This window comes from Dermacentor variabilis, chromosome 5 (assembly GCF_050947875.1).
Source record: "Dermacentor variabilis isolate Ectoservices chromosome 5, ASM5094787v1, whole genome shotgun sequence".
NCBI classification, from domain to species: domain Eukaryota; kingdom Metazoa; phylum Arthropoda; class Arachnida; order Ixodida; family Ixodidae; genus Dermacentor; species Dermacentor variabilis.
Genome location: NC_134572.1, coordinates 151,009,848 through 151,036,983, shown reverse-complemented (window position 1 = coordinate 151,036,983; position 27,136 = coordinate 151,009,848). Strand labels below are relative to the sequence as shown.

The window sequence follows — 27,136 nt, the reverse complement described above, 5'->3', positions numbered from 1 at the left end:
GATCATAAGGTCTTCGTCTTTGAAAGATATAAACGAACTACCAAATTCGATACAGAACAATGCTAAAATGGCAGAGGGTGTAATAACGAAGCGGTAAAATGCAGATTTTATGGGATGGGATAAATTGGGGTCAGCGACTGTGTCAGCTTGCGTAAAGCTGGTGCATTATACTGCGATGAAGTTAACGGTCCTTTTATGCAAAGGCTGCCGCACAATCGAGAATGTGGAAGAAAAGGTGAGGCGTGCAAACAGGACACAAGAGAATGCATAATGCATAATGAATCCTTACCAACTAGCTCAGATTTCTGTTGTTATAAGCTAGAATGTGGTTCTACGCATAGTTTATCTTTGAATAAACTCGTCCGGGATGTCTCAGATTTATTTTGCGGGCGAGCTCTTTGTGCCCATGGGGAACTGTTATGTGATTTACACGCGCTTGTCCCATTGTTGACCTCAGGTACGTTTTATTACGCGACGGAGGCATGAAAACGATGCCTAAGATGTGCGTGTTGGGACTGAGACAGTTGAAGCAATTTTGACAAGCTTAACCACCTTGGGCAAACGATCTCGCAGCTGCTCACAGTTATGGCCCGAAAGAACCGCTACAACATCCTAAAACCTTTGAAGTGTGTATTGCGCTGCTTTGCAATATTTATGAGCAATCTACCGTGAACGTTGAGCCGTTCAGTCTCAAGGTCATGGTGGTATAAATTCAGCAGGTACATGCTTTCGCCATTCCCAGTCAAAAAGCTGCTCAATCTGTGTCATGTGCTGCCACATTTCTGTTGGATACCTGTCGTCCAGCGAGGAATCTACTGTGTCAGATACCTCGTATAACCTTCTGGCGGTACATGTACTCGGCCGCAGGAAATAAGTTAGGTACAGATCCGTTGTCGTACCGTCGGGGAGTCTTACTTTGCCTTGGCGCAGGAGCTTATTTCTCTTTAAGATTCAATTACAACTCACGCGCCTCTGCATGTGGCTCTTTCCAAAACCGGCAAAATCCTTCCTTCCCAAGACCACTATAAGTCCCCCTGGCAGCCTTTATCATTTTTACAGCGAAGTTATATAAGGCAAGGGTTCCGTGTATTTTTAGTGTCAGTCAACGAAAACTATCATCAATGGCTCATACCGCCATAAGTACTCATATGCCCGTAAGCAATAAAAAAATGCAATGGCTGATAGCCCCGTAAGGCAGAGGCTACCAGCACTCAGCAAAAGGAAGCGAACAGTGATTACATTCTTTCTGATCACGCATACAATATACAGAACAGCATGTCTAAAACTTTCATCATCAATGGCTCGTATACCCGTAAGCAGTAGATACTCCCGAGAAGCGAATTTCGATTGTGTTCTGCAGTTGATACAAGAAGGTCATCTATAGTAAGACAAAAAAATGAAGTTTTCAACGGCTGTGCCGATGTCTGTACCGTTCACACGACGGACGAAATTGTTGTATACACTGTGTACTCCCAAGAGCAAGATCGAGAAACTGATGTCAACGCGCTTTGAATGGATCAGGGACGACAACACTAAGCCCATCATCGTCGTTGGTGATTTCAACATCGACATCTCCCCACCGGACAAGAAATGGCTTACGCAATTTGGGCTGCAGGGCTTCGGTTTCATGTGCCAGATAAATTGCGCAAACCCCACCACTGACCACCGGTTGGGCATGCATAGATTTGACTCTGGCTAACGTGTCCAAGGTCGTGCCCGAGCCGATCACTGTGTACCATAGCGACCACAAGGTTATGGTCACAACCATCACGCCCGAATAATATTGATCCACCCATCAAGACAATAAATGTGTGCGTACTTTTCGTCATGATCACCACAATTCAAAATTATGAGTTCCTACCTTTATTTAAAATTATGTGTCACCTCTGTGTCGTGTGCTAAACAGCTTCGCTGGTCATCGAACTTCACAGAGTAGAATGGCTCAAGATTTTTTTTCTGTTTGATCAAATCTCATTTTTGCTTTCTGCAACACAGTACTTACTTTTTCACGAAAACACGAGTGCCAGGAGCTTGAGGATGAAATATGTGCCGAATTTTGACAGCGCTTTCAAAAAATCCACCGCCTTTGGCTCCGGCGTCGTCCCGTTCTTCTGATGCTAGGCCACGAAGAAGCGACATCAGGTCGTTATGGTTCTGAACAATCCACTTCATCTAAGTGGACCTTCGCGTTCACCTCGTGGGAAAAAAAATCCCCAAGTTGACGCTGTAATCCTTCTGAAATGCTTGAAATATATCTAGGCGCTTAGGGGAGCATGTAACAAAGTTTATCATTTCTGATATCATGCTCAAGAAATCGCGACACATTTCCACTTTCTGACTGAGGTCCTGCAGCACCAGGTTAAGTATGTGCGCAACTGTACGTACTGTGCTCGCGGCTTCTCCATGTTGTATGAGGGCTTGCAGCCCACTGTGTTGTCCTCTCATATTTGCAGCGCCACCATAGCATTGCTCATGGCGATTGTCAATGTTACTGTTACCTTAAGAAGGGCAAAACGACTGGCTGCTCTGGTGTACACAGTGTTAAAATCCACACAACAGCTCAAATTTTTCGAAGCTCTTTCGACAATACGAAAGCAGATCGACACTTGCTCCTTGGAAGATATGTCCGCTGTCTCATCCATGGTCACGGCATAGAACCCTGCTTCACGAACCTCATTTGTACGTGACCGGATAACTTCATGAGCCAAAACTTCTAACATATCGTTTAAAACAGCGTGGGAGAGCCATCTGCACTTGGTTTGAGAAAGCCATGATTGCAGTTCTGGAATGTCATTGGCGCGAAGTTCCAGAAGCTGTCTTAGATTACTTTCTGCATCATCATGACCATCGTCGCTTGCTAATTATTGGAATTAACATAATATCGCTATCAGCGTTTTCTTGCGTCTTCCATTTCTTTTTGTTTCCCAATCGCACAAGCAGCTGCTAGATTCATCCCCTTTTTCAAAGCCGCAGTTCCGCCCATGGCCGCACAGTGCTGATTCGAGGCCTCATGACTTTTGAATCTTATAAGAGCTTCCTTCCGGTTAGAAAACCCATTTTGCACAAACGTCCAGCGAGCGTCCTTATCCCTGGATATATTTGGAAGAAAAATGTTCATCTCACAAGGAGCGCGACAGGTCTCCCAAAATACCTTGTCCGCTGACGCATCATACAGAAGCCATGTGTATGCACCTTTCCAAGCTGCTTGATAATGCCGTCCCTGTTGTGCTTTACCGTTCGGGGCTGGATCCTCATCAACAATTCGCGCACTTGCAGGGGCAGTGGCTACATTGGCAGATGTCGAGCTTGTGCCGCTAAGGCAAGCCTCGGTTGGTTCAAAAACGGACGTTGAAGTTCCCATACCGGGTGAAACGCGTGTCCTTTCGTCATCCTCTTTGGGAGGTCTGTTCTTCTTGATATCCATAGCTGTTCAATGTTTTCCATGGTTTCCTGAAATACAATACCATGAAGGTAATACCGCCAAAGAATGGAGTGCCAAAAGCGTATGCCGGGTTTCAGAGAAATAAACTGGGGGCCAATACGCTCTGCGAAGGTGGAATGCCAGCGACGCTGTTGTTGTGCTCACAAATTTGCTTTATTAATAAGGGATTAATAATTATTAATAAACGGCGCGTCGTTGTCCAGTGGGTGGTAACGCACACCTGTTATAACGGGCGGATTAGACGCATGGCAGCATGCGTCTGATGCACCCAATCAGGGAGAAGGGACGTTGACGGTAGAACACAGAAGGCTGTTGTGAGCGGCTATCAACATGCGACCGCCACGTTCATTTAATCGGTCACGCTGGAACATACTAACATCGGGAAAACAAGAAGCCGAATCGGTATCGGGAACTGATGAATCCAGCCAAGTTTCTGTTGAAATGGCAAGGTTACAGTCGGTTGTTTCGGCTGTATGTGAGAGTGTGTCGTGCTCTAACGAGATACTTCTGATGTTGGTATTCTATATCAGGGATAAAGCAGTACGCGTAAGGCTTCTGTGAGCAGAAACATCAGGCGATAGCTGTCGAGGCTGTGCAACGACTTTCTTTCAATCGAATCAAAAACATGGGTTGTATTAGCAATTACTAGTCTTTTATAAAGGAGTTTGAGTGGTTTTCTTTGTGCTTTCCTGAATTCGACGACATTTTTAATTAAATGTTTATTGATGAAATAATAACAAACATGGCTTATTGCTGTATAAGAAGAATAATAAACGGCGTTTTGATCGCTCTAATCAAATGCGCTGTCATTTCCTAGCAATAAAACATATATATTAAGCTTGCTAAAAATTTATTTATCCATCCTATGTGACCGTAAAGCAAGGGGGTTTACCTGAAACGCAGTGTACTACGAATAATGCGGCGCGATTTTATTTTTCATGTGTGCCCAAAGCTCTCGAGCATAGAGACATCTCACAGTTAAGACCACTCTCTATCAGAATGGTCATATTATTAAAGCATATACATCTAACTGCCTGAAAGGCATTGCTAATTTCCTGGACGGCGTCGTTCAGTGCAAACCCTCAGATACACGCGAGAATGGCGTGCTGCTTTCCAATGGGAAAATACACCTCGTACAGAGTAAGCCAGATGCTAGCGAAAGCGTAGCAGGCAGATCTGCTTGCAGCTTATTCGCTATCTGCGTTTGGGGTTGTAACAAATGTGGCAGCATTTAGCTTGCACCAGAGAAGGCAACCACGGGCAATTCGAATAACTGTCACCGACCAAACAGAACGTCACCGCGCTGAAGGAGGGCCTATAAAGGAGAAGCAGAGGCATGTGAAACACGAGAGAGGACAAACACGTGAGAGGAACGAAAGCCGAATCTAGACATTTCGTCTACGTTAGAAGTGACCTTAGAATATTTTCGTACGCCTGCAAGACTTATCCGACGGACGCGAGGCGTGCTAGATAGAGTTGGCCATTATAGTATACGATCCGTCGAATGGTCAAGCTGGGGATAACCCGTTGCGCAGCGGGAAGCAGTCCAATACCGTGACCCCGAATGGGGGGCGAGAGAGTCGGGTTACATTAATGCGCAGTGCGTCGCGCCCTCGCAGCACTGTTGCGGACGCGTGCAAGAATCCGGTAAACGCGCCTCGTGACGTCAGAAGCGCCGCCATGTTGCGGCACTGGCAACGCGCGATCCCTCCAGCTGGTACCGCGCGCGAGGCGGTGGCGGCGTCGCGAAGGGCGCAGACGCGTCAACGCCGGCGGAGCCAACTCGGAGATGGAAGCTAAGAAAAAGAAAAGAAGAAAAAACAAGGCATCAAACAAAGCATCAACAAGTGAAAGTCGGTACGTGGCCGTGGCACAGAAACAGATGAGTAGTCTCGGCGAGAGAGGAAAAAACGCCGAAGGTCCGCCCCTGGCGGCATCGTCAGCCAGGCCGCGTTACGCCATGGGAAAAGCGAGCGAGCGTGTTTTGCGAGTTAATCTGCCACCTCGAGCGTCTTCGAGCTTTCGCTCTTTCTTTTCCGGCTGAGGGGGAGTAGCGGCTTCGCAGAAGCTGCCCCCTTGACGACGACGACGAGAAATCGCTAGACAACATTTCGCAACTCCCACTCGGGGGGAAACCGCCGGTCGCTCGCGGTGTACGCGCGATTTTTTTAACGCTCCTTGCGAGGGGGGCAAGCACACGCAAAACAGAGTCGAAGCCGAGCTCGGCAAGTGGACCGGCGCACCGGGACAGGCCTACATTGATGCACCGCGTGTTGAGAAGAGCAGTGCGTCTCCAGGATTAACTTTCGTGACAAGAGGTGAGTGAAAGAATGTATATACACACGGCGCCTGACCGCAATGACATTGAAATGCGCGGGATTTTACCTTCCTCTCTGTCGAAAAAGGTAGGTCGGCACCTTCAATACCCGCAACGTTCTTCTGGAGAGGTTTCGGTTTTCATTGGCTCAAGCACTTCACGTCGCACAAGGCTTTTGCGTATCAGTTCCGGGGAATCAGCTGTTCGCAGGGCGTTCGGAAGAGGAGCATCCCGATCAATCGATATCGCAATTAGCCGGCAGTTTTTAAACGACACCTAGCAAGAGCATTGAGCATTGATCGTGATGGTGCCTTCGCGCATGTATGGCCTGTAAAGTGACTCGAAGTAGTCAATTGAGTCAATTGGGTCAATTGAATGATTATAATACAACAGCGGCACGAGCGATAGAAGCCTCTGCCTGCATCCAACACTTCTACGAGAGAAGCTGTCAAAATGTCGCCCAGGCAAAGACAAGTAATCTCCTTGTCAGGAACAACTGGCTCAACGACAACGTCTCCCTCGATCCCCCGTGGTTGATCCTGTCGAGTTAGGGCATCATGTGCTAAGCGCTTGTTCTATAACGGTGAGGCTGGTGTCAAAGGGTTCGCGAGGTGCAAATTTTGCCGCGCGTACGCCACAACTATCCATCGGGTATCAATAGCAGCAGATCGGCGCCGGGTTTTACGAGGAAGCTACGGAGAGCGCTTGCACAACAAACCTGAAGGAAAAGAACGTCAACGTACAAGCCTCCCGGCGCTTTGCGCGAACACGCCTCCCGCTCGTTTCCGTCTCTCCGAGACGTGGACGCAGTTGAATCTAGCAGGATAAACCATCATAACACGTGCGCTACAGCCTTTGTGTCACAGAAAAAAAAGAAAAAGAAAACAATCAAAGCTGAAGTGCTTCGCTTCTGAGCGTTTCAAGTGCGCTACAAATAATTCTATCATGGCGAGTTTGGCGGGAGTAAAATTTGCAACAGTGAGACGTAAGTGATTTGCGGTGAATGAAATTGTAGAACATCACTGCGGCTGCAGGGGTGAATACAATGATATGCCTCGTTTCTCTAAATGATTAATTATCTTAGTATTTGTATTCGAAAACCAGACAACAGAGGTGGAAATGTATGTGCTCAGCGACAGAAATGAAAGTAAATAGGCTACTACGCGTTAGTTTTCTTCTCACTTTGCTTGGTTTTCTGTCATTGGATCCGACATAATTCTCGGTGCAAATATAGTGCATTCGGTTGTTAACCGTACCGAACATCACGTAAGGCACAAGAGCAACGAAGAAATTACAAGAAAAAATCTTACTCTCTTCAAAATTCGATTGCGCGCGAGTATTCCTTGAAATCGCGGCACAAGTTGCCCACAAATTACTATTCTCGTCGCCGTTGACGTCTGCTGCACTTGATGCCACTCGAAAATTTCGGTCTCTTGCAGCAATGTCCCTGCGGCTCCAAATATTTGTCACTGAGAAGTAAGGTGTAACAAGGGATCTCCTCTTTCTTGTGATTCTCAGGAGGCTTGTTTTGAAATTCCTAATGGCATCCCGTAATCTGAATTTGCCCATTCCCAGATGCGCGCACCTCTACTTTTTCTCTTTCCGTCATATAACCCCTTTCTCTTAACAAACCGAACGTGCGTCTTGTTGACTGCCTTCCCCTGCATTTTCTTCCCTCTTTCTCCCTCACACGTACAGAACAACCGAAGACACTCCAACCTGCCAATTGGCGCAAATCTCGTATAAAAATGAAGACAAGTAGGTGCGTGACCAATGAATTATTCGGCTCATATGAATAGTATACTGCAACACGGGCCTGGAAAGCACGACTGATTGTGCGTTACGTCAGGCTCTCCTTTAAGTGTCTACAAAGGCAGAAAACTAGAACTCTACAACAGCGGCTACTCAGAGCTGTAATAATATATATGTGTGCAGGAACTGCATAACGCATCTATAGTCGCCTTCATATGTCACTCTAAGCGCATAAGAGGGACAGTTGGCGCTTCTATACGTCATCTGTCCAGCGAACTGGCGACATGCACTGACGTATGTTATTTTCATTCATTCCTTAACTGATTGCTCACAATACCAAAATATTGTACAAATAGAGCAATCACAAAAAGCCGCTACAATGTTCCTTCTTTTAAGCAACGGCTGTGACAAATCAACGAATAGAAGAGAAACTGCTTAAATAAACAAGAAAGGTGAGCTACAGCGCAGAGAACATTGACCGTACATCGAACTTTGTGCAGCTAATATGCACATGCATCTGTGATGTTGTATGAAGAACAGCACAAGACGAACCTGGAATTGGATTGGTGTTTGGACTGTTTTATCACGTTCAAACACTTATTCGAGGAGCAGCGCTAAGGCGTTTCTGAAGCTTAGGCTTGTGGCATCCATTTTTACTTTTACGAAGCCATGGAGAACTCGTGCTAACGTGGTTTTCTTATCATTCGCAAAACATAAATATTTGTGCACGTAGAAACCATCCATAGATCAGTGCACCTTGTCCTATTACACGGACTAGAGTATGAACACATTAACAGCTTCCGCGTCTGCTTCCGGCCCGACAGTGCACCAGATGCATTAAAGATTCAAAGAACAGTCTAAAAAAGAAGACAGAACGGAAGGTCGGGTTCATTCAACTATGCCGGAGTAATTGCATTGACGGAAAACTCGGTGCTCAACTGATACGACGGCCGGCTGCTTAGAGCACAAATAACAAAATGGGCGAACAGGACGGGAAGCAAGACAGTGAAACAAAAAAGAAAAGCAAGAAAGGAAAAAAGAGAGATGGAGATCAAGGGCAGGGTTGGTATGGGTCTATAGTATACCCGGTTAACTGTTTATTTTGGCCCCATGATCTGCCCTGGTGACGTGAAATATAATTGACGGCTCCCTGTCATTTTCGGTTTACTTACGAAGGAAGGTACCGACGTCTGAAACCGTTTTCGAGAAAAGCTTGAGGCGAGAATCTAGCTTTGAACATGGCACGGAGAAATAGTTCAGCCTAGACGGGAATTTCACGCGCGTCAGCGGACTTCGCGGTAACGAACAGGTTCAGTCACAAGGACGTGTACTTGCGCGCGTGATCGGCTTCATTAAACAGGATCGGAAAGCGTTTAGCGTCACTGCATTTAATTTTCCTCGCAGCGAATGTGTCGGCCGGTATACTTTCTCGCTACGATTCACAAACGCTGCAAATGTTGCTATAGCTGAATTGTACACAGATAGGTGAGTCATTATTATTCAATTGTGTCGGTAATGATTCAAGGAAAGTTTAGCTTCGCGCCTTCTTAGAATAATCTTTACACTCCGCAATTTTAGGTTAACGCTTTAATAAGCTTAATGAACATGAAACTGCGGCTGAAGAAAAATTGTTTGATTTTAACGGGCACTGACTATATTATTTTGTATCTCTGCAGAAGGCTGTACGTAGATTAAGGAATTCACATCTCTTACCCAATCCCTGGAATCCACACAATTATTTTCAAGTAGATATGCCTTGCTGTCTTACCCACTACAATTTGTAAATTAGAATAAGTGCCTTAAAGTAATTAGGTAAACACTTAATTAGCAAATTTTTGTTGATTAGTTAATTATGCATTTCAATTTATTGTGTCACAAATGGGCGCCTCTTCGAGTAGACTTGCTCATGGCCTAGAATTCAGCAACCTGCCACAGGAAACTAAAAAACATGATTGTTTGCTGAAATACCCTGCACGCACGTTGTCGCTCTTACGAGTACAGTAGATGACATATAACCATGCAATGAAAGCAATAACCCATTAAAAAAAGTGAACTCCGCTGTTGGATGCGGGGTGCGTGCGGTATGCTCGAAGAGTTTTTACCATACGAACGCTGAGGAGTAGCAGCAGTAGCGTTACTCGCCTTCTCCGGTGCGTGGCGTGTCAGCCCTCCCCCCCCCTCTTCCCCTCTCTCTTTTCTTTTTCTTGCCACTCCCTCCTACTTCTTGGCGCACATTTATTTGAGTAAATGTGAAATAATTTAAAAGAGATCGTTCCTATTTGAGTCTGTGATTCAGCGTCTATTTTCATATTTTATGAACTATACGAACAATTGAAATTGCTGATTTCTATGAATCTTTACTTCTGAATTTAGCGTTTCAGGCACTGAATAATAAATACGCCTTGCTTGGCATATTTCGGTAGTGAGTTCAATAATTGGGAGCCGTTGCTTGAAAGCCTGTCCCATATTTTCCAGCATTTATCGCGCTTAATGTACACTGTGTCCCAGCTAACGTTCGCCAAGCTCTCAAAAATAATATATAGAATATATGAGGACGTTACCAATAGTATTCTATCAGCATAGACGTACTGCAGCAGGAGAATTCTTTTCCATATTTATGATAGTTAAGAAAAATATGATGTCAATAAAATGCGCATATCGCAAGGACCGCCTGTAGAGCGAAATATATCAAGACTCGCTTACTTCTTGACAGCGGGATATTCGCAGCGAATATAGCATCACTGCTGAACTTAAATCGAGGTGGCGTGATGCCTTAGTGGCTAAAGTGTCCCGCTGCAAACACGCGGTCGGGGGGATCAAATCTCGGCCGCAGTGGCCGCATTTCTATCGGGGGCGAAATGCAAGAATGCCCATAACGAACTTGTTAATTACTGAATTGATGGCGCGAATTGCGACAGAAAAGTAACAATTGTGTTTCGAAACACGAGATTCAGTTGTTTTCAGTATGCTATGTTTCGCGTAATCCCCTCCCCCCCCCCGCCTTATAAAGAAAACGCGCGAAATATGAAAACAGCTACGTGATTACGCGTCCTTGCGCCGCGACACCAGTGATTCCAGGCGTTGCTCGAAAGAATTAACTCGGCTCAATGCCTGGCTTGCCGGCCACGTGAAAGTGGCGAGGCATCGGTATTGACGTTGGTCAGCGCAAACTGTGAGGTTCCTTTTCCGCGTGAAGCGCGAAGAGAATGCAGCGCGCAGCGGCATTGAGGAGGAGGAGGAGTACCAAGGCATTGAGCGGGGTTAATTCTTCCGAGTAACGCCTAGGACCACTGGTGTAGTGGCACGCGGACGCGTAATCATGCGGCGGTTTTCAAATTTCGCGCGTTTTCTTTATAACGCGGGGAAAAAAATTACGCGAGACATAGAACACTGAAAATAACTGAATCTGATGTTTCTTAGCACAAGTATTACTTTTCTATAGAAATTCACGCCATCAATTCAGTAATCAAAAAGTTCGTTAATTAATGGAATCTAATTGCCCATATTTCAATCGTGAAAAAGAAATTCCTCCTCATGCGGTATATCACTGCTGACAGAATACCATTGGTTGCGGCCTCGTATAATCCCTATTTGATATTTAAGAGCTTGGCGAACGTTAGGTGGGACACCCTGTAGAAAGCAACTAATAAGTTACATTCAGCCGTTGATCCCGCTCACGTTGGTAATTACGGCGAAAATTTTCTTTGATACGTTAGCACACGTTAAATGGCTCGCCATTCATACCTTCGAGAATGGAGCAGCCATTTTCCAGAATCTTAGCAAGGAACAAGGCCTTCGAGCTTTCTGACCTTCGTGACATCTCTGTACACGGAAGCATAACGTTGAGAATGTGTGTGCAACTTTTAGCTACAGAGTCAGCAAATAGAAAGAGAATGTACATTTCACAGTAAACTTCGCTTCCTTAAGAAATGGGGAGACGAGCGAGCGTTAGATTTGAAACCTCTGTCAACGATCATACCATCCAACTCATCTTTCTTTGTATCCACTCGGGCTCAGCGTTTGTCATGTACATCTTGCTGTGTCTCGTCTAAAATTTCCCCTTAATATAGTAGCATATGATACTTGTAACTGACCAGCCCATCTTACTTACTTCACAGCCGCGGTAGAGCCACAGTGCAGTAGCGGATAATCTCAGTCATCCGTCATTAATATGAAATTTTTAGTTTAATGTGTTACTGACGATTTTACCACAGTCTTTCAAACTTGGCCTTTCAGCTTAGCTGTTACCATTTCAGAAACAACGCTTGAACATTCTTAAAATTCTTGCGCCCTGTCCGCGCGTAATGCTCGTTGTTCCTCTTCTACATTGCCTACTACCACTGAGCCTAGAAACCTAAACTAAACTATTATCTGAATTTTTGAGCTGTTAAATTTGAGGTGAGTCTTTCTGCAGGACACACAAACCCGTGGTGGTGATTCATTCTGCGGATTTTACATATAGCGAACATTTACGATATAATGTCCCTTTCTCCAGCTGAAAGCGGGTACGTTTACTTTAGGTGGCACCGAATGAAGGTTCTTCACTTAGACGCGAGCACTTATGTAGATATGTATGCTGATATGCTGACCGATTGCGCACTCTGAACAATAGCTACCACGAAGGTACCAAGCGGTTACCCCTTGCCTGAGTACCATTCCAAAAACTATTATTGTTGCTCCTGTGTCCTGGTAGTCTTCTTTGGCAATATATTTCAATCAGGAAGCACGAGAAATGAAGTTGCAGCAGTGTCAAATTTCTTGAAATGCGGTGATGAATACTGACAAAGTATTTCACCTCTGTTTATTAATTTAGCCAACATCGCTAGCGCAAAGAAGCAAAATCTAGATTTAGAGCTTTTGGTTAAGTTTTGGTTTCTTCAATCTAGCATCAAATTCAGACAACGAACGCCACAATGCCCATGAACGACACGGCACCAATGACGTGAAATTCATCAGGGAATGTTCTATAACAACTGCTTCTCCAAATACTTGCAGTACTAAGGATTAACGCAGTGATGAGGCACTGAATTCAATCAGTACTCTCTCAGCGGTGACTCAGGGGGTTTCTGTATAGTCTCCGCTTCACACTCTGCGCTAACGGGCGTGCATACGGCAATTAGGTACTTCGAGAAGGAACGAGTCTCCCCCCCCCCCCCCTCGGATACAGATGCTACTTTCAACCACAAGCGACACAGTAGCGGAGTGCTCTGCTGCGTCCATGGCGGTTGGCACAGATAAATTCATTCGCGATGTGAGACAAGGCTACGCAATCAATGACCAATGTTTGACGAACCACGCGAATTCCACCAAAATCTTTGTATCTCTTTCGAAGCAGCCTGGCCGCGTTGTCAACCGTGCGGCGCTATATGGGAACGGGCAGTGCGCGCACATATTGCGTGACCACCTCACTTCCGGTGTACGCATCGGCGTTAATCTGCCTTAGGCAAAGTCGAGGACCAAGTGCATCGGGTATTTTGGCACCTCACCCGCCCTGGCCTCTTACCTCAGCCGGTGCACGGCGTACGCGACCGCGGTAAAGAGAGAGGAGAACGAACATTATAATTACGACGAGCATACACTTGCCACGAAATGAATTGGGCTGATAGTATCGCCAAGGTTTGCCGCCATGGCTAAATGACTGCATTGCATCGCATTTACAGGGCACTTCCTCGGTAAACAGCTTCGTCTTTCTCACCTCTTGTACACTTTCCACATATTTAAGGAATTTAACGGTTTAATGGTCGAATCGCTCGGTGAACTTCGTAGTGTGCCTATACATGTAGGAGGTCTGCAGCAGTCTGTCTATGACTAGAATCTCCTTTCCTTTTCTTCTGTGTGTGTGTATTTTACACTCCCTTGCAGCTCAGCACGGAGGTGAGTAATATGCAAGAACTATTTAAGGCAGCTTACTTACACGTAGACCTCGATCTATTAATGTGGAGGCTGTTAACCGCTCTTCCCTATTCATAGCGCAGCGGCCAGTCTTCCAACAACAGACTTGTTTGCTGTCGCACGTGAATCAGGTGCCACTCTGCGCAAGAATAACGCGTGACGCTTCTTCTCATAAGAGGCGGCGTACGCAGCCACCCATTTATGAACGGCTTATAGGGAACGCTCGTTTAAGCGACAATGAGTTCCTGTTTTCGTGCGGATCTTCTCGTGCTTAACTGCCGCAAAACGTGCGGCGAAACGTTTCACTGCTGCGAGCAAGCGAGCGGCCTCACGTTCAACAAGCCATAACAGTCGAAAGACAACAAACGGCAGCACGAAGACGGTCCTTGAGAGCACGTTGATTGTTATCCCTTGCCGCGCGAAGCCGCAGTGGCCGCAGGCCAAGGCGAATCTGTGAATAACACGGAGGACTTCACCTTGAAAAACCAGCTTTCGACTCTGTTCCTTTCTACGCGGCGCTGTGCATAATCGAGTTGCAGCGTCGTGCTTGGTCTCTTGCCTGTTAGACATAGAATGAGCAATAACGACGTGCGGTGGAAAAATAACCGAACAAACAAAGAATGCTAGAACGAGCATACTTTGCTGAAGGCAGAGCGATAGGAAAAAGAATAGAGAAGCCAACAATATTAACTGGGAGAGCATGTGGTTGGCTACACTGCGCTGGAGGAGGGGAAATGGGGTACAGAAAGAATAGAGAGAGAGAGCGAGAGGAGAGAGAGAGAACGACGGTGAATGGGTTCAGGAAATATGACAGAACACTAATAAAATTAGCTAAATCATCTTAACGTTGACATCCTGCTATGCGCGAAGTATTAGATTAGATGGTTTCTTTTCTTCAGTTGATTGATATTCGTTTAATTATTGAGAGTCTCTTGTGTTCACATAAAAAGTTGTTTCCAACGAATTTTTACCAGCTGCTTCATCAAAACTGTGGTTCCGTTATGTTTCTTTTACATATAGCATGATGTTTACATATTCATTGCACTGTTTCAGTCTGTTACCTCTATGTGATGTATGGTGCGAGTTCAAAATCATGTACTGCATATCTGTACTTCAACAGCAGCAGTAAACTTTGTCACGCCTGGAAGTCGTTTGTGTTTGCTTTCGTTTCTGTACTAAATATAAATGAACCTCACGTTTCGAAATTAATATATATAGCCTAACACGTCGGCCCCTTCAGACATTACACAGCGGTACCGCGCCTAGCAGTCAGTACGCAGTAAGATTGTGCTATCAATGTCGGCACAGGATTTGCAGCAATCTGAAGTGTGTCCCCGAAAAAAAAACACACACACGCGGAAAATAATCGTCTCGGCTGAAGGAGCCGTCTTTGACAGACAGCATGCGCTCAGCGTGCAGCGTGCACTCACGGTCACGCACTTTGGAAGCAGGCAGTGGCTGGTGTCCCGTAAAGAAAATCACACACGCCGTCACACCGGCTGTCACACCGCTTGACACACCGGTTGCTAGTTACGCCAACATCCGTGCTCAAAGTGGGCAATGGAGGGTGACTAGAGGTATAGCGACGGGCCAACACAGTTCCTGGACAGGCTACTGCCTCTAACATTTCTTTCAGCTCACCATGAAGCCACTCGCAGTGTCCTTAGTTTTCTTGCAGACTAGAATTACCAGCGGACGGCGTGAAAGTGTCCAGTACTTTGATATGAAGTATCACCCTATTACACTGTGGCTTGGATTAGGGACGCTCGCCAGATCAGAAAATTCTACCGTCGGTTTACTTTTATAGCGCTTATACCTCCTCCTCACCGCGGGTCAAATAAGTCAAAAGTATTAAGGGCATACGGCACTTTTTACAAGTATAGACGAAATTTTATTGCACTTTTACAATAGGAATCGTGTTATTTTAACTCAATTTCCCGCTACCCACGAATCTTTGTTCCTAACAAAACTAATATTTAGCTGTTTTTTTATGCTCAATGTAGTTAGATATTAGCAAGGACAATTTGGAACGCGGGCGTGCCTGTGTGCGTGTGTATGGCAATACCTTGGACGATATCAATGTGGTTGTGCATGTGCGGAATCCGGTGAAGGCGAACTTCTTCCAGTATCGCACCAGTGAAAGCACCTTGTTGGGTCGCGCAATGCTCCCATGTTATACAATGCACAAGTCTTCTCTTTCTAACCGTAGCAGTTACGCCTTGGAAAATCAAATAGAACATTTTTTGCAGGCAGTTACATTCTAAACGGACTCACTAGGATTGAAAATGTCAAAGAGCTCAAACTGGCATCAGATAGGAGCTCTTTTTCAGGATGTTACCACTTCGTGCCATGGATCGATGGGTCCGACTAAAACAAGTTTTCTGTTTTTTAACGTGCAGGTATCCGAGCAACGAGCATGCGCACCGGGATACTGGGCGCACTTTTAGTGATCTCCCTCGCGAGCACAACTTCTGTCACTGCAGACAACACGACCATTCTCGTGCGAAGCAAGAGGCAAGGTGAGCACAGAAAACATACCCGCGCGTTAGTAACGTAGAGTCGAGTGGCGACGATTTAAACTTGGTTGATTCGTAATCGCGGTTAATTGGACTTCGGTGCGTATAGCTTACACTGTGGATCAGCAGGACTTGGTGCACGCCATTTCTTTCACCGTCCAGCAGCAGGTGTGTTACTTCATACATGCATGAGGTCATGGTCTGAGCTGATACGTGCCAGCTCACAGGCATAAGGGCTACTGAAGGACACCTCCTTCACAATATTTGTGCACATTTCTAGAAACCATACACAAGCACATGCAATCAATGCCCGTTCCGGTTGTTGAAATAACTTCAGATTCAGATAGGTCTACCCGAACTTGAGAAGTGAAGTCTGCTTCAACGGAACTTTATTAACGAACTTTTTTTAGGTAAATCCATTTATCATGGCGTTTATTTTATTCGTTTGGTTTAAAAATGCTTCATCGGCAATATCATACATCCAAAAAGGTAACGTATGCGCCGAATGAGGCTGGAGAAAAAAAGACAAACGTGCCTCAATTCCACCCTGTGAAAGTGGATGTACAGCGAAGCTGGTGCGGACGTTAGACAACTAACACACCACCCCAATTGAAGGTAAATGACGTGCGTTACACAAGCACCATCACCACAAGCGACTTACGTCACATGCGCGCGCACGTGTGCGGAATTGCACCACACATATTCATTCTTATAGACCGTACGCCAAGTGCCAGTGCCTTATTGAACTAAATTATTGTTTAAATGTAAATTGCGTCAGAAAATGCGCAATGTACTACATACACGTAAGCTGCAGACATGATAGCTTCGGTTGGTTATTCGAATATGCGAGAAACCATAAATGTGTTGTTATGCTGAAACCATAGAAATGTTACTTTATTGAAGAAAATTTACAGAAACGAACCCTTCTGGATGACGTCCAAGGACGCCCAAATTCTTTTACGGGAACTTCAGAATCATATAATGACAGAAACATGTTGCATCGTCTTTATTGGCGCAATGTTACACATTATACCTTTCGGGAGAGAGGTCCATAGCGCTGAAATGAGCATTTCGATAGCGAAAACGTAACAGAAGGACACACATTCTTTTCTGAGCCTTGCTAAACGGCAAGAACGGGGTATTTGCGGTCGGTGAAAAATGTTTTACAAAATAAAAAAAGAAGCGCACACACGTGCAGACATGCACACACAAACACAGGTGCGCACGCGCATTCACACAAACGCACATACACGTCAGGTTTACACGGGTGCCCTCAGCGTTGACAATTGGGATGACATTTACAAGGAGCACAAGAAAATGTTGATTTGATACAAATGCTCAGTTCAAATATTAAGTAGTCAACAATAAGAACAACCACACTACCACGTTATGCGCAAGGTTGTTCATTATTTATTTTATTTTATTTGAAAGAGGAGAAGTAAAAGGTACCAAAGCAGAACCAGTGGCTCACTTTGTAAGTGTAGCCATACGTTGTCGTTTGCAACGACTTTTTTGTGTTCTTTGGTGCTATTTCTCGCACTTTCGACGTTTAGCGGGAAACTGCCTACTGTTAGTCGTGGCATCGAGATTTTGCTTGCGCAACAGCTTATGATCGTTTATCTGAAGTTTCAACGTATCCAGTGTCACCTTCGATGAGCACGTGTTTCTTCTAAGATGTTGTTTACAATACCGAACATAAAACGCAGCTTTTGGTTGACAGATATAACGGGTCGAAAGAAATGGTCAGCGTGAACTGTAGTTTATTATCGCAACTATATATTAGCGCTGGTCACGATGGTTACTAGCGCCAAATGAACATTTAGATTGCCCCATACCTGATGTAACTATTAATGTTTTATAAGGTAACTAGTTTCACTGCTAGATCCACGGATGGGCATACTGCCATGTCGAGAGCTACAATAGTAAAAGGAAACAACGAGGGAAACGCAAAAACAAAACAAAAAGATTTGGGTAGTTAGTTGCCGTGGCTCTCGAGAGCTTCCCTCTTCTTCCAGGCATCAGGTCGATGGCAAGTTTCAGCAATGCACGCCATGATTCACTGAGAGCCTCCAAGCTCGTGTTTTAAACGTGACCTTCATGGCAGGGAAAAACCTGGCTCACAACAAGCGGGCACAAGGGTGGGCGGTGGACGCCACGTAAAGAGGCTCACATGCGCGTGAGAGATGCATTAAGAATCCATACACGGAGAAAGGAGTGTTCTTGCACCGCTTACGTGCTTACGTGCTGCGCTGCTGCTACTGCTACTGCTACTGCTACTGCTCCGTCACACTTCCCGCAAGGACAAATGGCAGGCACTGCTTGTCTCAGTATATGGCACGATCGTGTATTCATAACATTTCCGAGCGAAGCTTTTCTACCCAGCAAAGCAGCAGCAATTTCCATCCCCAGTGCCACCCGAATGATATTCGGGCAGTCTTCATCCTTCTCACCCATAAATATGCGGTCCATTCTGTTAAAAAAACTGAAGGTCAAACCAAAAAGTTTTTATACTGAAAACAGTGCCAGCATAGAATGGAAGAACAAAACGACAGGTATATTGAGCTGTTGTCACTGTGAAACCTGACCAAGAACACACGTTTTAGGAAGCAAAAGATTGTTCTGTTTGCACAGTTTTGTTGAAATGGGAACGAACCCAAGCTCTTACAACATTATTCTACTTCCAAAATAACAAGTGTTGTTAATGTTACCGGCATGTAAGAACAAGATGTAAATGGTACCTTTCTTCTGTCTCCTGGTCTAATTTTGCTCGATATTTAGGGTGCACCCGTTGACGCTTGCCCAGGTACTCACAGCAACCACTGTGTTCAAACCAGCACTGCAGTATTTTCAATTTCGTTCCTTGTCGCTTTTGCGGGTATACGGTACCGCACTTGATCTCGACTCTTCCGGGTTGTTGTCGTTTGACTCTCACTGCTGGTGATGACGTTGGCGGTGTCGCTAGTGGTCGTGGAACAGGCGGTATGAGGCTCGTAGTCGCGATCGGCATTCGCCCCGCCTGTAGCGCCTGTTTCAGGTTGGTATAGTTTGGCATCACACGGCTGGAAGTCCGCTACTGTCACGAAGAAACACAAGCAAAAGGCGTAGGATTTCTCTTCGGACAATCTGATGGCCCGGAAAACACTGGAAGTTGTTCGCAAGCGTGCGGAAATTCTCTTCTCTGCATGGAATGATAACAATACTAAGACGCATGACGTATTGCATGCAGACGTATTAGGTGTGAGAGTCACGACTGCTATTATTTACCGCGCTATACTGTTCCTCATTTCGACGCAGTCAAATTGGTGTCTCCGGGTTTTATCAGAACAAGCCAAAGTGGTTCGTGCGATAGCTGTTTCACTGTTGACATCACATATATGTCTAATTGACTGGGAAAATTCAAAAGGCAAGCAAACCTAGCGCCGCAGAGGAGTCGTTGACATCAGAATGAGAAACGTAATTTACACAATGCAGGTTCTTGGTTCATTAGTTCTACCTTCCCGCAAGGTTGCCGAACTGCAGCTGTTAAAGCGAGGATAAACAGTCAGTGAGGGGCGTGGACGTTACGCTACCGCTTATATTTGCCTGAAATCGACAAGTGGAGTTTCACGTAACCAAATTGTGGAAACCTTGTTTCTGTGGGCGGCTTAGCAATGTCGGGGGCCCGTTGCACTTGTAGGGTACATTCGTTTATGCTTGCCTATAGCTTAGCTTGAACTCGAGGCTATGTCAAAAATACCAGTATTATGCTTAACTAAACTTGAGACTTTTTGATACAAAATCAGGTTCGTCTTGAAACCTTCCCGAACTTGCCGAATTCGATGTTGTCCGGACGAGTCGTACCCAGCTGCACTTGCAATTAATTTTTTACTTGCTGACACCACTTATTACAAGTAGGTTTTGAACGACACAAATATCGGGAGCCTGAAGCACGCCGCTTGCTTTCTAAGTGCTGCGTGTGGTCCACTCGAATGTTGCAGTGTGGCTAGCAGGGGTGTACACGATTTACCTACCCCGCTGTAACTCAAGCACATTGAAAACGAGATAGTTGTATGGAAATAGATGACAGTGCACTGACTGGTGAAAACAAATGTAAATGGTTCGCTCTTAATGATTTAGCCAGCAAAGGCAAGCCGATAATAATCTAGGATAATTTAGGGAGTGAATTATGACAATTCATCTGGTGCATTTGACAACTAGGCGCTGGCTTATGTGTCTAACGGTGCACGGGAACCAGTTAGAGGCAAGAAATATTGATTGAAGGGATAAAACTTCGAAAAGTTGGTTGGCAATGTTTTCTGAATCACTTGGTTTCTTTTTCTCCAGGTTTTTCTAAAATATATTTACGCTTTTGAGAGGAAACTTAACGCACACGTGGATTACGTCAACTGGGCAAGTCCCGGGGAAGATGTAACTAAAAAAATGATGAATATATTACTGGCTAGACTGGCGAGAAACAGGGCTAACTGCTAAATTGAGATACAGATTCAGCGGGATAAAACAGAAAATTTTAACGTGGTATTTTTGAAACTGGCGTGAACATCAAATGAATTTGCAACAACCTCATTTATCGTATCCATAAATATTTGTAATATTATTATTACCTTTTTACATGCCCAAGTCATGATAACTTTAAAAGTATTCTTCCTGGCATCATATTTTTAAAGAATTTCGGCTTATATCAGTGGGGCCGCAGTTATAATTTCACTCCTGCTCATTTTCTTTGCCAGGTATTCTAGGGTCACTGTTCAAGCCTATTCTGGATGCCGGCAAGCCCAGGCAACAGGAGCACCAACAACAGGGTGCCGACCATCCCCACGGAGCGCCCATCCAAGACAAAAATGTGGTGAACAAGTTCTTAGAGAACCTTCAGCGCTCGCAGTACAACTTCAACGTCCCGCGAAGGCGCTCCTCCTTCTTTGGACCAGCCATCAACGCGCTGAGGCAGTTTCAAATATGCACCACACCACTTACAACGCCCGGCAAGTGCCGCTACGTCAGGGAATGCGTGCTTCCCGCGTTTCTGGAGAACTTCGACGTATTTCTCAGTTACTCTTGTGTGATCGGCAATCGCCACCTCGGCGTGTGCTGTCCAGACGAGTTCTTCGGCAACATCCTCAGTCCGCGCAAGCCTCTCTTTCCCATTATTAGCGGACTGCTTAACATCGGCAAGAACCCATCCAGACCGCCGCCCGACCAGAATCCTGACTACGAGGATGGTCCCGGTGACCCCAATATTAACCAGCCGTTAACGCCCGATGAGCAAGTGGACGGGCACGGTGGGGTGCCACCAAACAATCGGCCGGTGCAGCCCCTGCCTCCAGTTAAGCCCCAGCCACCGGTGCAACCCCAGCCACCGGTGCAACCCCAGCCAAAACCGCAGCCCAGTCCCGCACCACAACCGAAGCCAGTGCAGCCGAAACCAGTGCAACCGAAGCCAGTGCAACCTCCGCCAGTGCAGCCCCCACCAGTGCAGCCCCCACCAGTACAGCCCACACCATCGCGGCCTCCCGTCGTGCCGCCCCCGAACAACTCGCCGACAGCCAACGCACCCATTCAGTTCCCGGATGACGATGAGGAGGAGGCGGAAGGGCATGATGCACAACCGCAGAAGCCTCCGCCCCTGCCTCAGCCTGACGGCGGGCAGACTAGTGAACGCCAGAAGCCGCTGCCTCCAGTGCCAGCTGGACTGGCCCAACTGGCGACGTGTGAGTGAAGCTCGTTGCATAAATGGAAGGCACCCAACGACGGCCGGCCGTTTCGGCAGCAAGTGTAGTGAATATGTGTGGTTTGTATTTCTTGTTGCAAGGCTTCTAACTCGTGGGCGACAACGCGTCCTCCGTGGACTGCTGTGCAAGGGCGCAAGGTGCCGCTCTTACGTGGTGTCATTAATTCTCACTACCAGTATACAGGGAATTATAGGGAATCGCCGATAGCTCTCTTTGGAAAGGAAGTTTAGCGCATATACCCATTCAATTTGCCGCCGGCTTCACCGGATGTCACTGCAGTCCTCAGAGGTCGCTGGTGCGATTAAGGTTGAGTGTAGTGGTCAATGTATGTTGACGAAAAGTGAGGCAGCATCATGTTCGACTGTAAAGGATTGATAGCAACAGCGAGGAAGGAGGTGACACAGTGGTGTGTCCCACTTTATCCTCCTGATGTCATTCGCATCTTGTATTTTTTGCTGGCTGTATTTACCTTTTTATTTTTATTACAGCGTGCGGCTTAAACTTCAAGACAAGGATCGTCGGTGGTACTATTGCCAAGCCTGATGATTGGACATGGATGGTAAGTGCGAGTGTTATCAAATTATTGTGTTCTCCATGCTCTTGTACAGCAAAAATAGAGTGATTATACTATTTCGAGGTGTTCCAATGTGATTTTTGTGCACCTCTGCGTTGAATAGCGTCACATGAATGTGCTTTCAGCAGAAATAGGCATGACTAAGTTTTGTCGTTTCATCTGCTGGATCATGTAATCGTAAAGACGTGGCTACGCGTTTTACCGGAATGTACATGGTACCACAGGTAGCCATGTAATAGTTACGAGAAAAACATGTAAGCTGCCGTGCGAATACCGCAGTAAGCCAACACTGTTGTCATGCATACTTGTTTCGCTCCCCTTCTGCCCTCCTACAACGTAGAGCAGCACCCTAAAGAGCACTTAATCTCCTGCCAATCACCCTGCCCATCTATATAACTACCTCTTTCTCCGCAAGCATTTGCAGTACCACTAGCACTACACTTGTTACCGTTAACGACTTAGTGCGTGTGCTCGTACACCTTTGAAAATTAAATTCGTATCTGAATTTAAATGATGATGCACTCGCCTACTGAAAATAAAGCAAGCTATATATTGATGCTCACACACCCCCAAATTGCTCATACACCGCATATGGAATTATTCACGCCAGCAACTGCGTAACGTCTATAATTATGTCTCATAGACATATCCCCTAAAATTGGGTATCTGATCAGCTTGCGGGATATGTTTATTGTGTGACCAGCAGATAGTACGTATAACGACTCTGAGAGATAGTGGAATGATAAATTCTTTGGTTTAGTAGTCATGGAGGCTGTTTTTTTTTTTTCTGCGGTGGGACAAATCTATTTATTTATATTTTCATGATGCACAGCGTCCGACGAGCAGTGCCTTTCGGCCGCATTAGTATAGCGTTAAGGAGCTCATGTCGCAGAAGATCAGGCGTCGGGCGTCAGCGTCGTTCCGGCAAAAATATTTTCGAACCACGTATACTCAGGTTTTCCATCTAACGCAAGGAATTGACTGAACTTACCGAATTTCTCAAGCTAAGGCACGTAGAAAATCGTAAAATACGACTTGCACACGACCTACAGTCATGACAGCTCTCGGATTGTAATTTGAGTATGCGAGAAAATATAATTATGCTACGTGAAAACCCAAAGAAACCTCTTCACACGCACACAAACCGGCCGCGGCGTTCACAGACCAGCCCCGGCGTCCGCCATATGCGCGCGCCGGCGAGCGGGTGGGTATCTTGGAGGCCATGGAGCGACGCGCCCGGTTCCTTGCAATACCTCCAGCTTGCGCTCGCCTCCGCCGCATCGCGGCCCACGCAAGAGGCCGTGTTTCTACTACAAAGCTCGTCTTCGTGCGTAGCGTTAGCGAGCAGCGCTTCCTGGTAAACATTATGGTTACACACGCTGCAGTTGCCGGAAGCGTGAGAAGCTGTCAGGGATCTTTGAATGTTATCGCGGCGAAGTTTTAGCATCCTCCAAATTTTTATCGTGGTTTCTGTCTGGTTCGACTAATGTTGATTGGCTGGCAATTTTGATTCTAATTTCCGTAGCGGGCTCGAGGGAGTTTCGGTTGGCGATGCGGCTCCTTCATCTTTGAGTTCGGGATCAATGTGACACACTTTGGCTGGGGTTGAAAAACTTTTGATGCTGTTTTGCACGAAGCATATCTACGTATGGAGGCAAACATGCGCCGAATTTCTTTCATTTTGCAGGCTGCTCTTTTGCGGAAGGCGGATGATGACCAGTTCTGCGGCGGCGCTTTGATCAGTGATCGATACGTCATTACAGCGGCCCATTGCACTCAGGGGTAAGCCTTTATAATTCTGTAGCTTTTGGTACTTATGTGCGCAGCAGTGTACCATATTTTCTTTCTTATTAAACTTTTAAGTTCTTATATCGCTGTGGCCATACAACCGCAAGCGGTACGTTTGGATGTTGTTTTGTACTCCGTAGCTTTTGCTCAAAGATAATTCATGCGTTCGTCTCGTGCGTGACTAAGCGTCCATTTTCTCGACATTGCAGTGGTTTACTTTTGCATACATTTTTATTTTCCATATAGGCGAAGGGAATGCCGAGAACCGTTTTGCTGGCAACTTATGCATTTCAGCTCCCCCACTTCACCCCCTCCCTAACTTATTCTTGCGTTTATCGTTCGCAGTATTAACGTAACTGTCGCAGAGCAGATACATTTCTGATTGCCAAGTTAGAACTGAAGTAAAATGATATTTTGGGCACTAGCTCCTTAAATTGCACAATTTAGTCCCAGTTCTCTGTAATTTCAGTCGATTTTTCGTTGTTTTTCCAAATACACCAAGAGACTGGGAAGAGCAGAACGAAACTGCCGATTATCTAGGCTTTATATTTGTCTTTTGCACAACTTGTGAATGCTGGAATGAAACTCTTCAGCACGTGCTCTTGCTACGCCAAATTTTTAGCAGTCATCGCCGTTTGACGCTGAGAAAGTTGCAAGAGGTCTTTCCCCTTCATGATATTTGCTTACTATTTGTTCCCTAGAGGTCAAGCTTCAAGTCAATACGACGGCGCCAAGGCTGTACAAGGGTTATTTTCAATTACTGGGCTTACTTGTCATCTGTGTAGTGCTTCCTCACTTTGTTTCACGTGATGTGTTGTACAGCGTTGCGCATTAAAATACCCCGCTGCACTAATTTTCCAAACCTGAGAACTCAGCGAATTGAATGCGGCGCCTTTCAATGTTTAGAATAAAAACAGGAACAGCGCAACACAGGATGAGCGAGTAAACAGGACAGAGCGCTGCCGCTCGTCCTACTCCTACTTACTCGCTCGTCCTGTGTTGCACTGTTCCTGTTCTTATTCTAAAGATGAACCAACCAGCCCCATTGAACACACTGCTAAGTTTCAATGTTTTAAAAGGACCTAAATTAACGGCGATATATAACCCGCAATGTTTACTTTACCCAGTTTACGTCAAAACGTCGTTTCCCGTGAGCCGGGATGGTGCCTATAGCAATGTATTGTCTATTTCTCCTCTCTTAGTTTTCCCTTCCGTGGTGTACTTGCCGTAACTCTTTAGAGTCTGCATCTGACGAATGTGCCCGACAGCCACACAGGGCGGTAACAGGTCGGGCAAGATGCGTTAGCAACCGCCGCTTCCTCGTTTGCTGAAAGTCTAGAGGGGTCTCGATGAGGGCGGCAGAGTTCGCCCAGGAGTAACTCATGGTCATGAAAAATTAGACAGCGGCTGATGCTTGCGTTCTGTCGCGCAGTTCTTGACGCCGTAGAGGTGTCAATTAGAGAAAGAACCGAAAGCAGGAGAGTAGAGCAAGCGATCTTTACTGTGAGTTTGCGGGCTCCTTGTTGCCTGAAAGGGAATGATATTGGGCATCGCGCGTTCGGGACATTCTTGTCTACAGATTACGAACTTCTTATTACCTAGTTCTAAAAGTGTTGATTCGGGTGAGGTAGAACAGTGAGTTCATTGCAGGCAAGGCAGCACCAACATGACTCAACGCGATCAAAAAGCAGAGACGTAAAACAGTGCTGCCTTCCATTTCCTTGAATTATGTACCACACGTACATGAGTTGAAGGCATGCGAAGATAAAAGAAAGCAGGTTCCAAAAAACATGCATTCAATGTAAACAGAATTGTTAGTAGCAGCTGTGGCGGTTATGTGGCACACACGGTCATCATCGTGATATTGATGGAATCGAGGGCACCTTGTTAGCATACGCTTTACTGAAGCCGTGCTGACGGACAAGTTGCTAAGCCATGCCATCTCTGTCGTCGCGACAGCTTCCCGCGCGGCCCACTCAACCGATGGCGACAAAGCAAGTACCGCAAGAAATATTAAAAAACTGCGTCTTTGTTCACACTTCGTACTTCTCTACATTTTCGATTTTTAAATCTGTAGTGTGCAGGCAAAAACGCGTTTCATAAGGCACAAAAGGAGCGGGACGAAGTTGATGCTCACAGTAACTGTCACAATTTCGATCTCGCTGCTCCCACGCAGACTTCGACCGCAGAACATCACGGTGCGGCTCGGAGAGTACGACTTCAAGCAGAACACAACGAGCCGGCTGCCTCGAGACTTCAACGTGTCGCGCATCCGGCAGCACCCGGAGTTCCGCAAGGACACCTACCAGAACGACATCGCGCTGCTGCGCATGAGTCGCCGTGTGCGCTTCTCCGAGAACATCCGGCCCATCTGCCTGCCCAAGAGTCCCGACGAGTCCTTCCTCGGCAAGCTGGCCACCGTTGTCGGCTGGGGAACGCTGTCCTTCGGTGAGTGCGCGTGCAACGAGAGAGACGAGTTCTTTGTCGGCGCAGTCGAAAAAAATAACGTACTTAGTCACGATGTGCACATTATCGTCATTGTCGTTGTTATCATCATCATCATCATCATCATCATCATCATCGTCGTCGTCGTCGTCGTCGTCATGGCATTGCACGACGACATCCTCTCAGCGTTCTCCAATTGCCCCTGTACCGCGTTTGTCGTCTTCGTTTCACGTCTGGAGATTCCCTAATTACATCCCCAGCCGTTTGTTAATAAAATGGACTTCTCTATCACCACCACTTCACTCATGTACACCTACGAGTGTTAACGTGTGATGTAGCGGGGAAAGAGAAATCGCGATCATCGATCTATATTTAGCTTAAACCCTCGTCTACAGGAAATCAGCTCAATAGACGTATTCTGTATATGCTCGAAATACTGCGAAAGATACTACCGTGTTCAATGTTTTCTTATCTAAGAATTTTATCCACAATTCACACCCTTGAATCCTTTAGGGTTGTGAGAGTGCGACTTATCTGAGTCCTTAATGAACCTTAAGAGGCTGTAGAGTATAAAATGGATGGAGAAGGCCCTAGGTGATTTTTCCAGTGGAGTTTTCGGTGGCTACTTTTGGAGGTTATACGAATCGGTAAGGAAGTCTTGCGAGACCAGCAAGCGCAATAAGC

The 27,136-nt window shown here is 46.0% G+C and overlaps 1 protein-coding gene across 1 annotated transcript in view; it reads left to right on the top strand.

Annotated features, from left to right (window-relative positions):
- The first annotated feature begins 5,579 nt into the window (after window positions 1–5,579).
- LOC142583247 (uncharacterized) overlaps window positions 5,580–27,136 on the top strand; it is a 36,266-nt gene continuing 14,709 nt past the window's right edge. Inside the window, exons 1-6 of the mRNA XM_075693639.1 lie at window positions 5,580–5,760; window positions 15,803–15,922; window positions 20,647–21,624; window positions 22,134–22,204; window positions 23,907–24,001; window positions 26,184–26,455. Coding sequence (XP_075549754.1) covers window positions 15,820–15,922; window positions 20,647–21,624; window positions 22,134–22,204; window positions 23,907–24,001; window positions 26,184–26,455 — 1,519 coding nt within the window. The 5' untranslated portion in view covers window positions 5,580–5,760; window positions 15,803–15,819. The remainder of the gene's footprint in view (window positions 5,761–15,802; window positions 15,923–20,646; window positions 21,625–22,133; window positions 22,205–23,906; window positions 24,002–26,183; window positions 26,456–27,136) is intronic.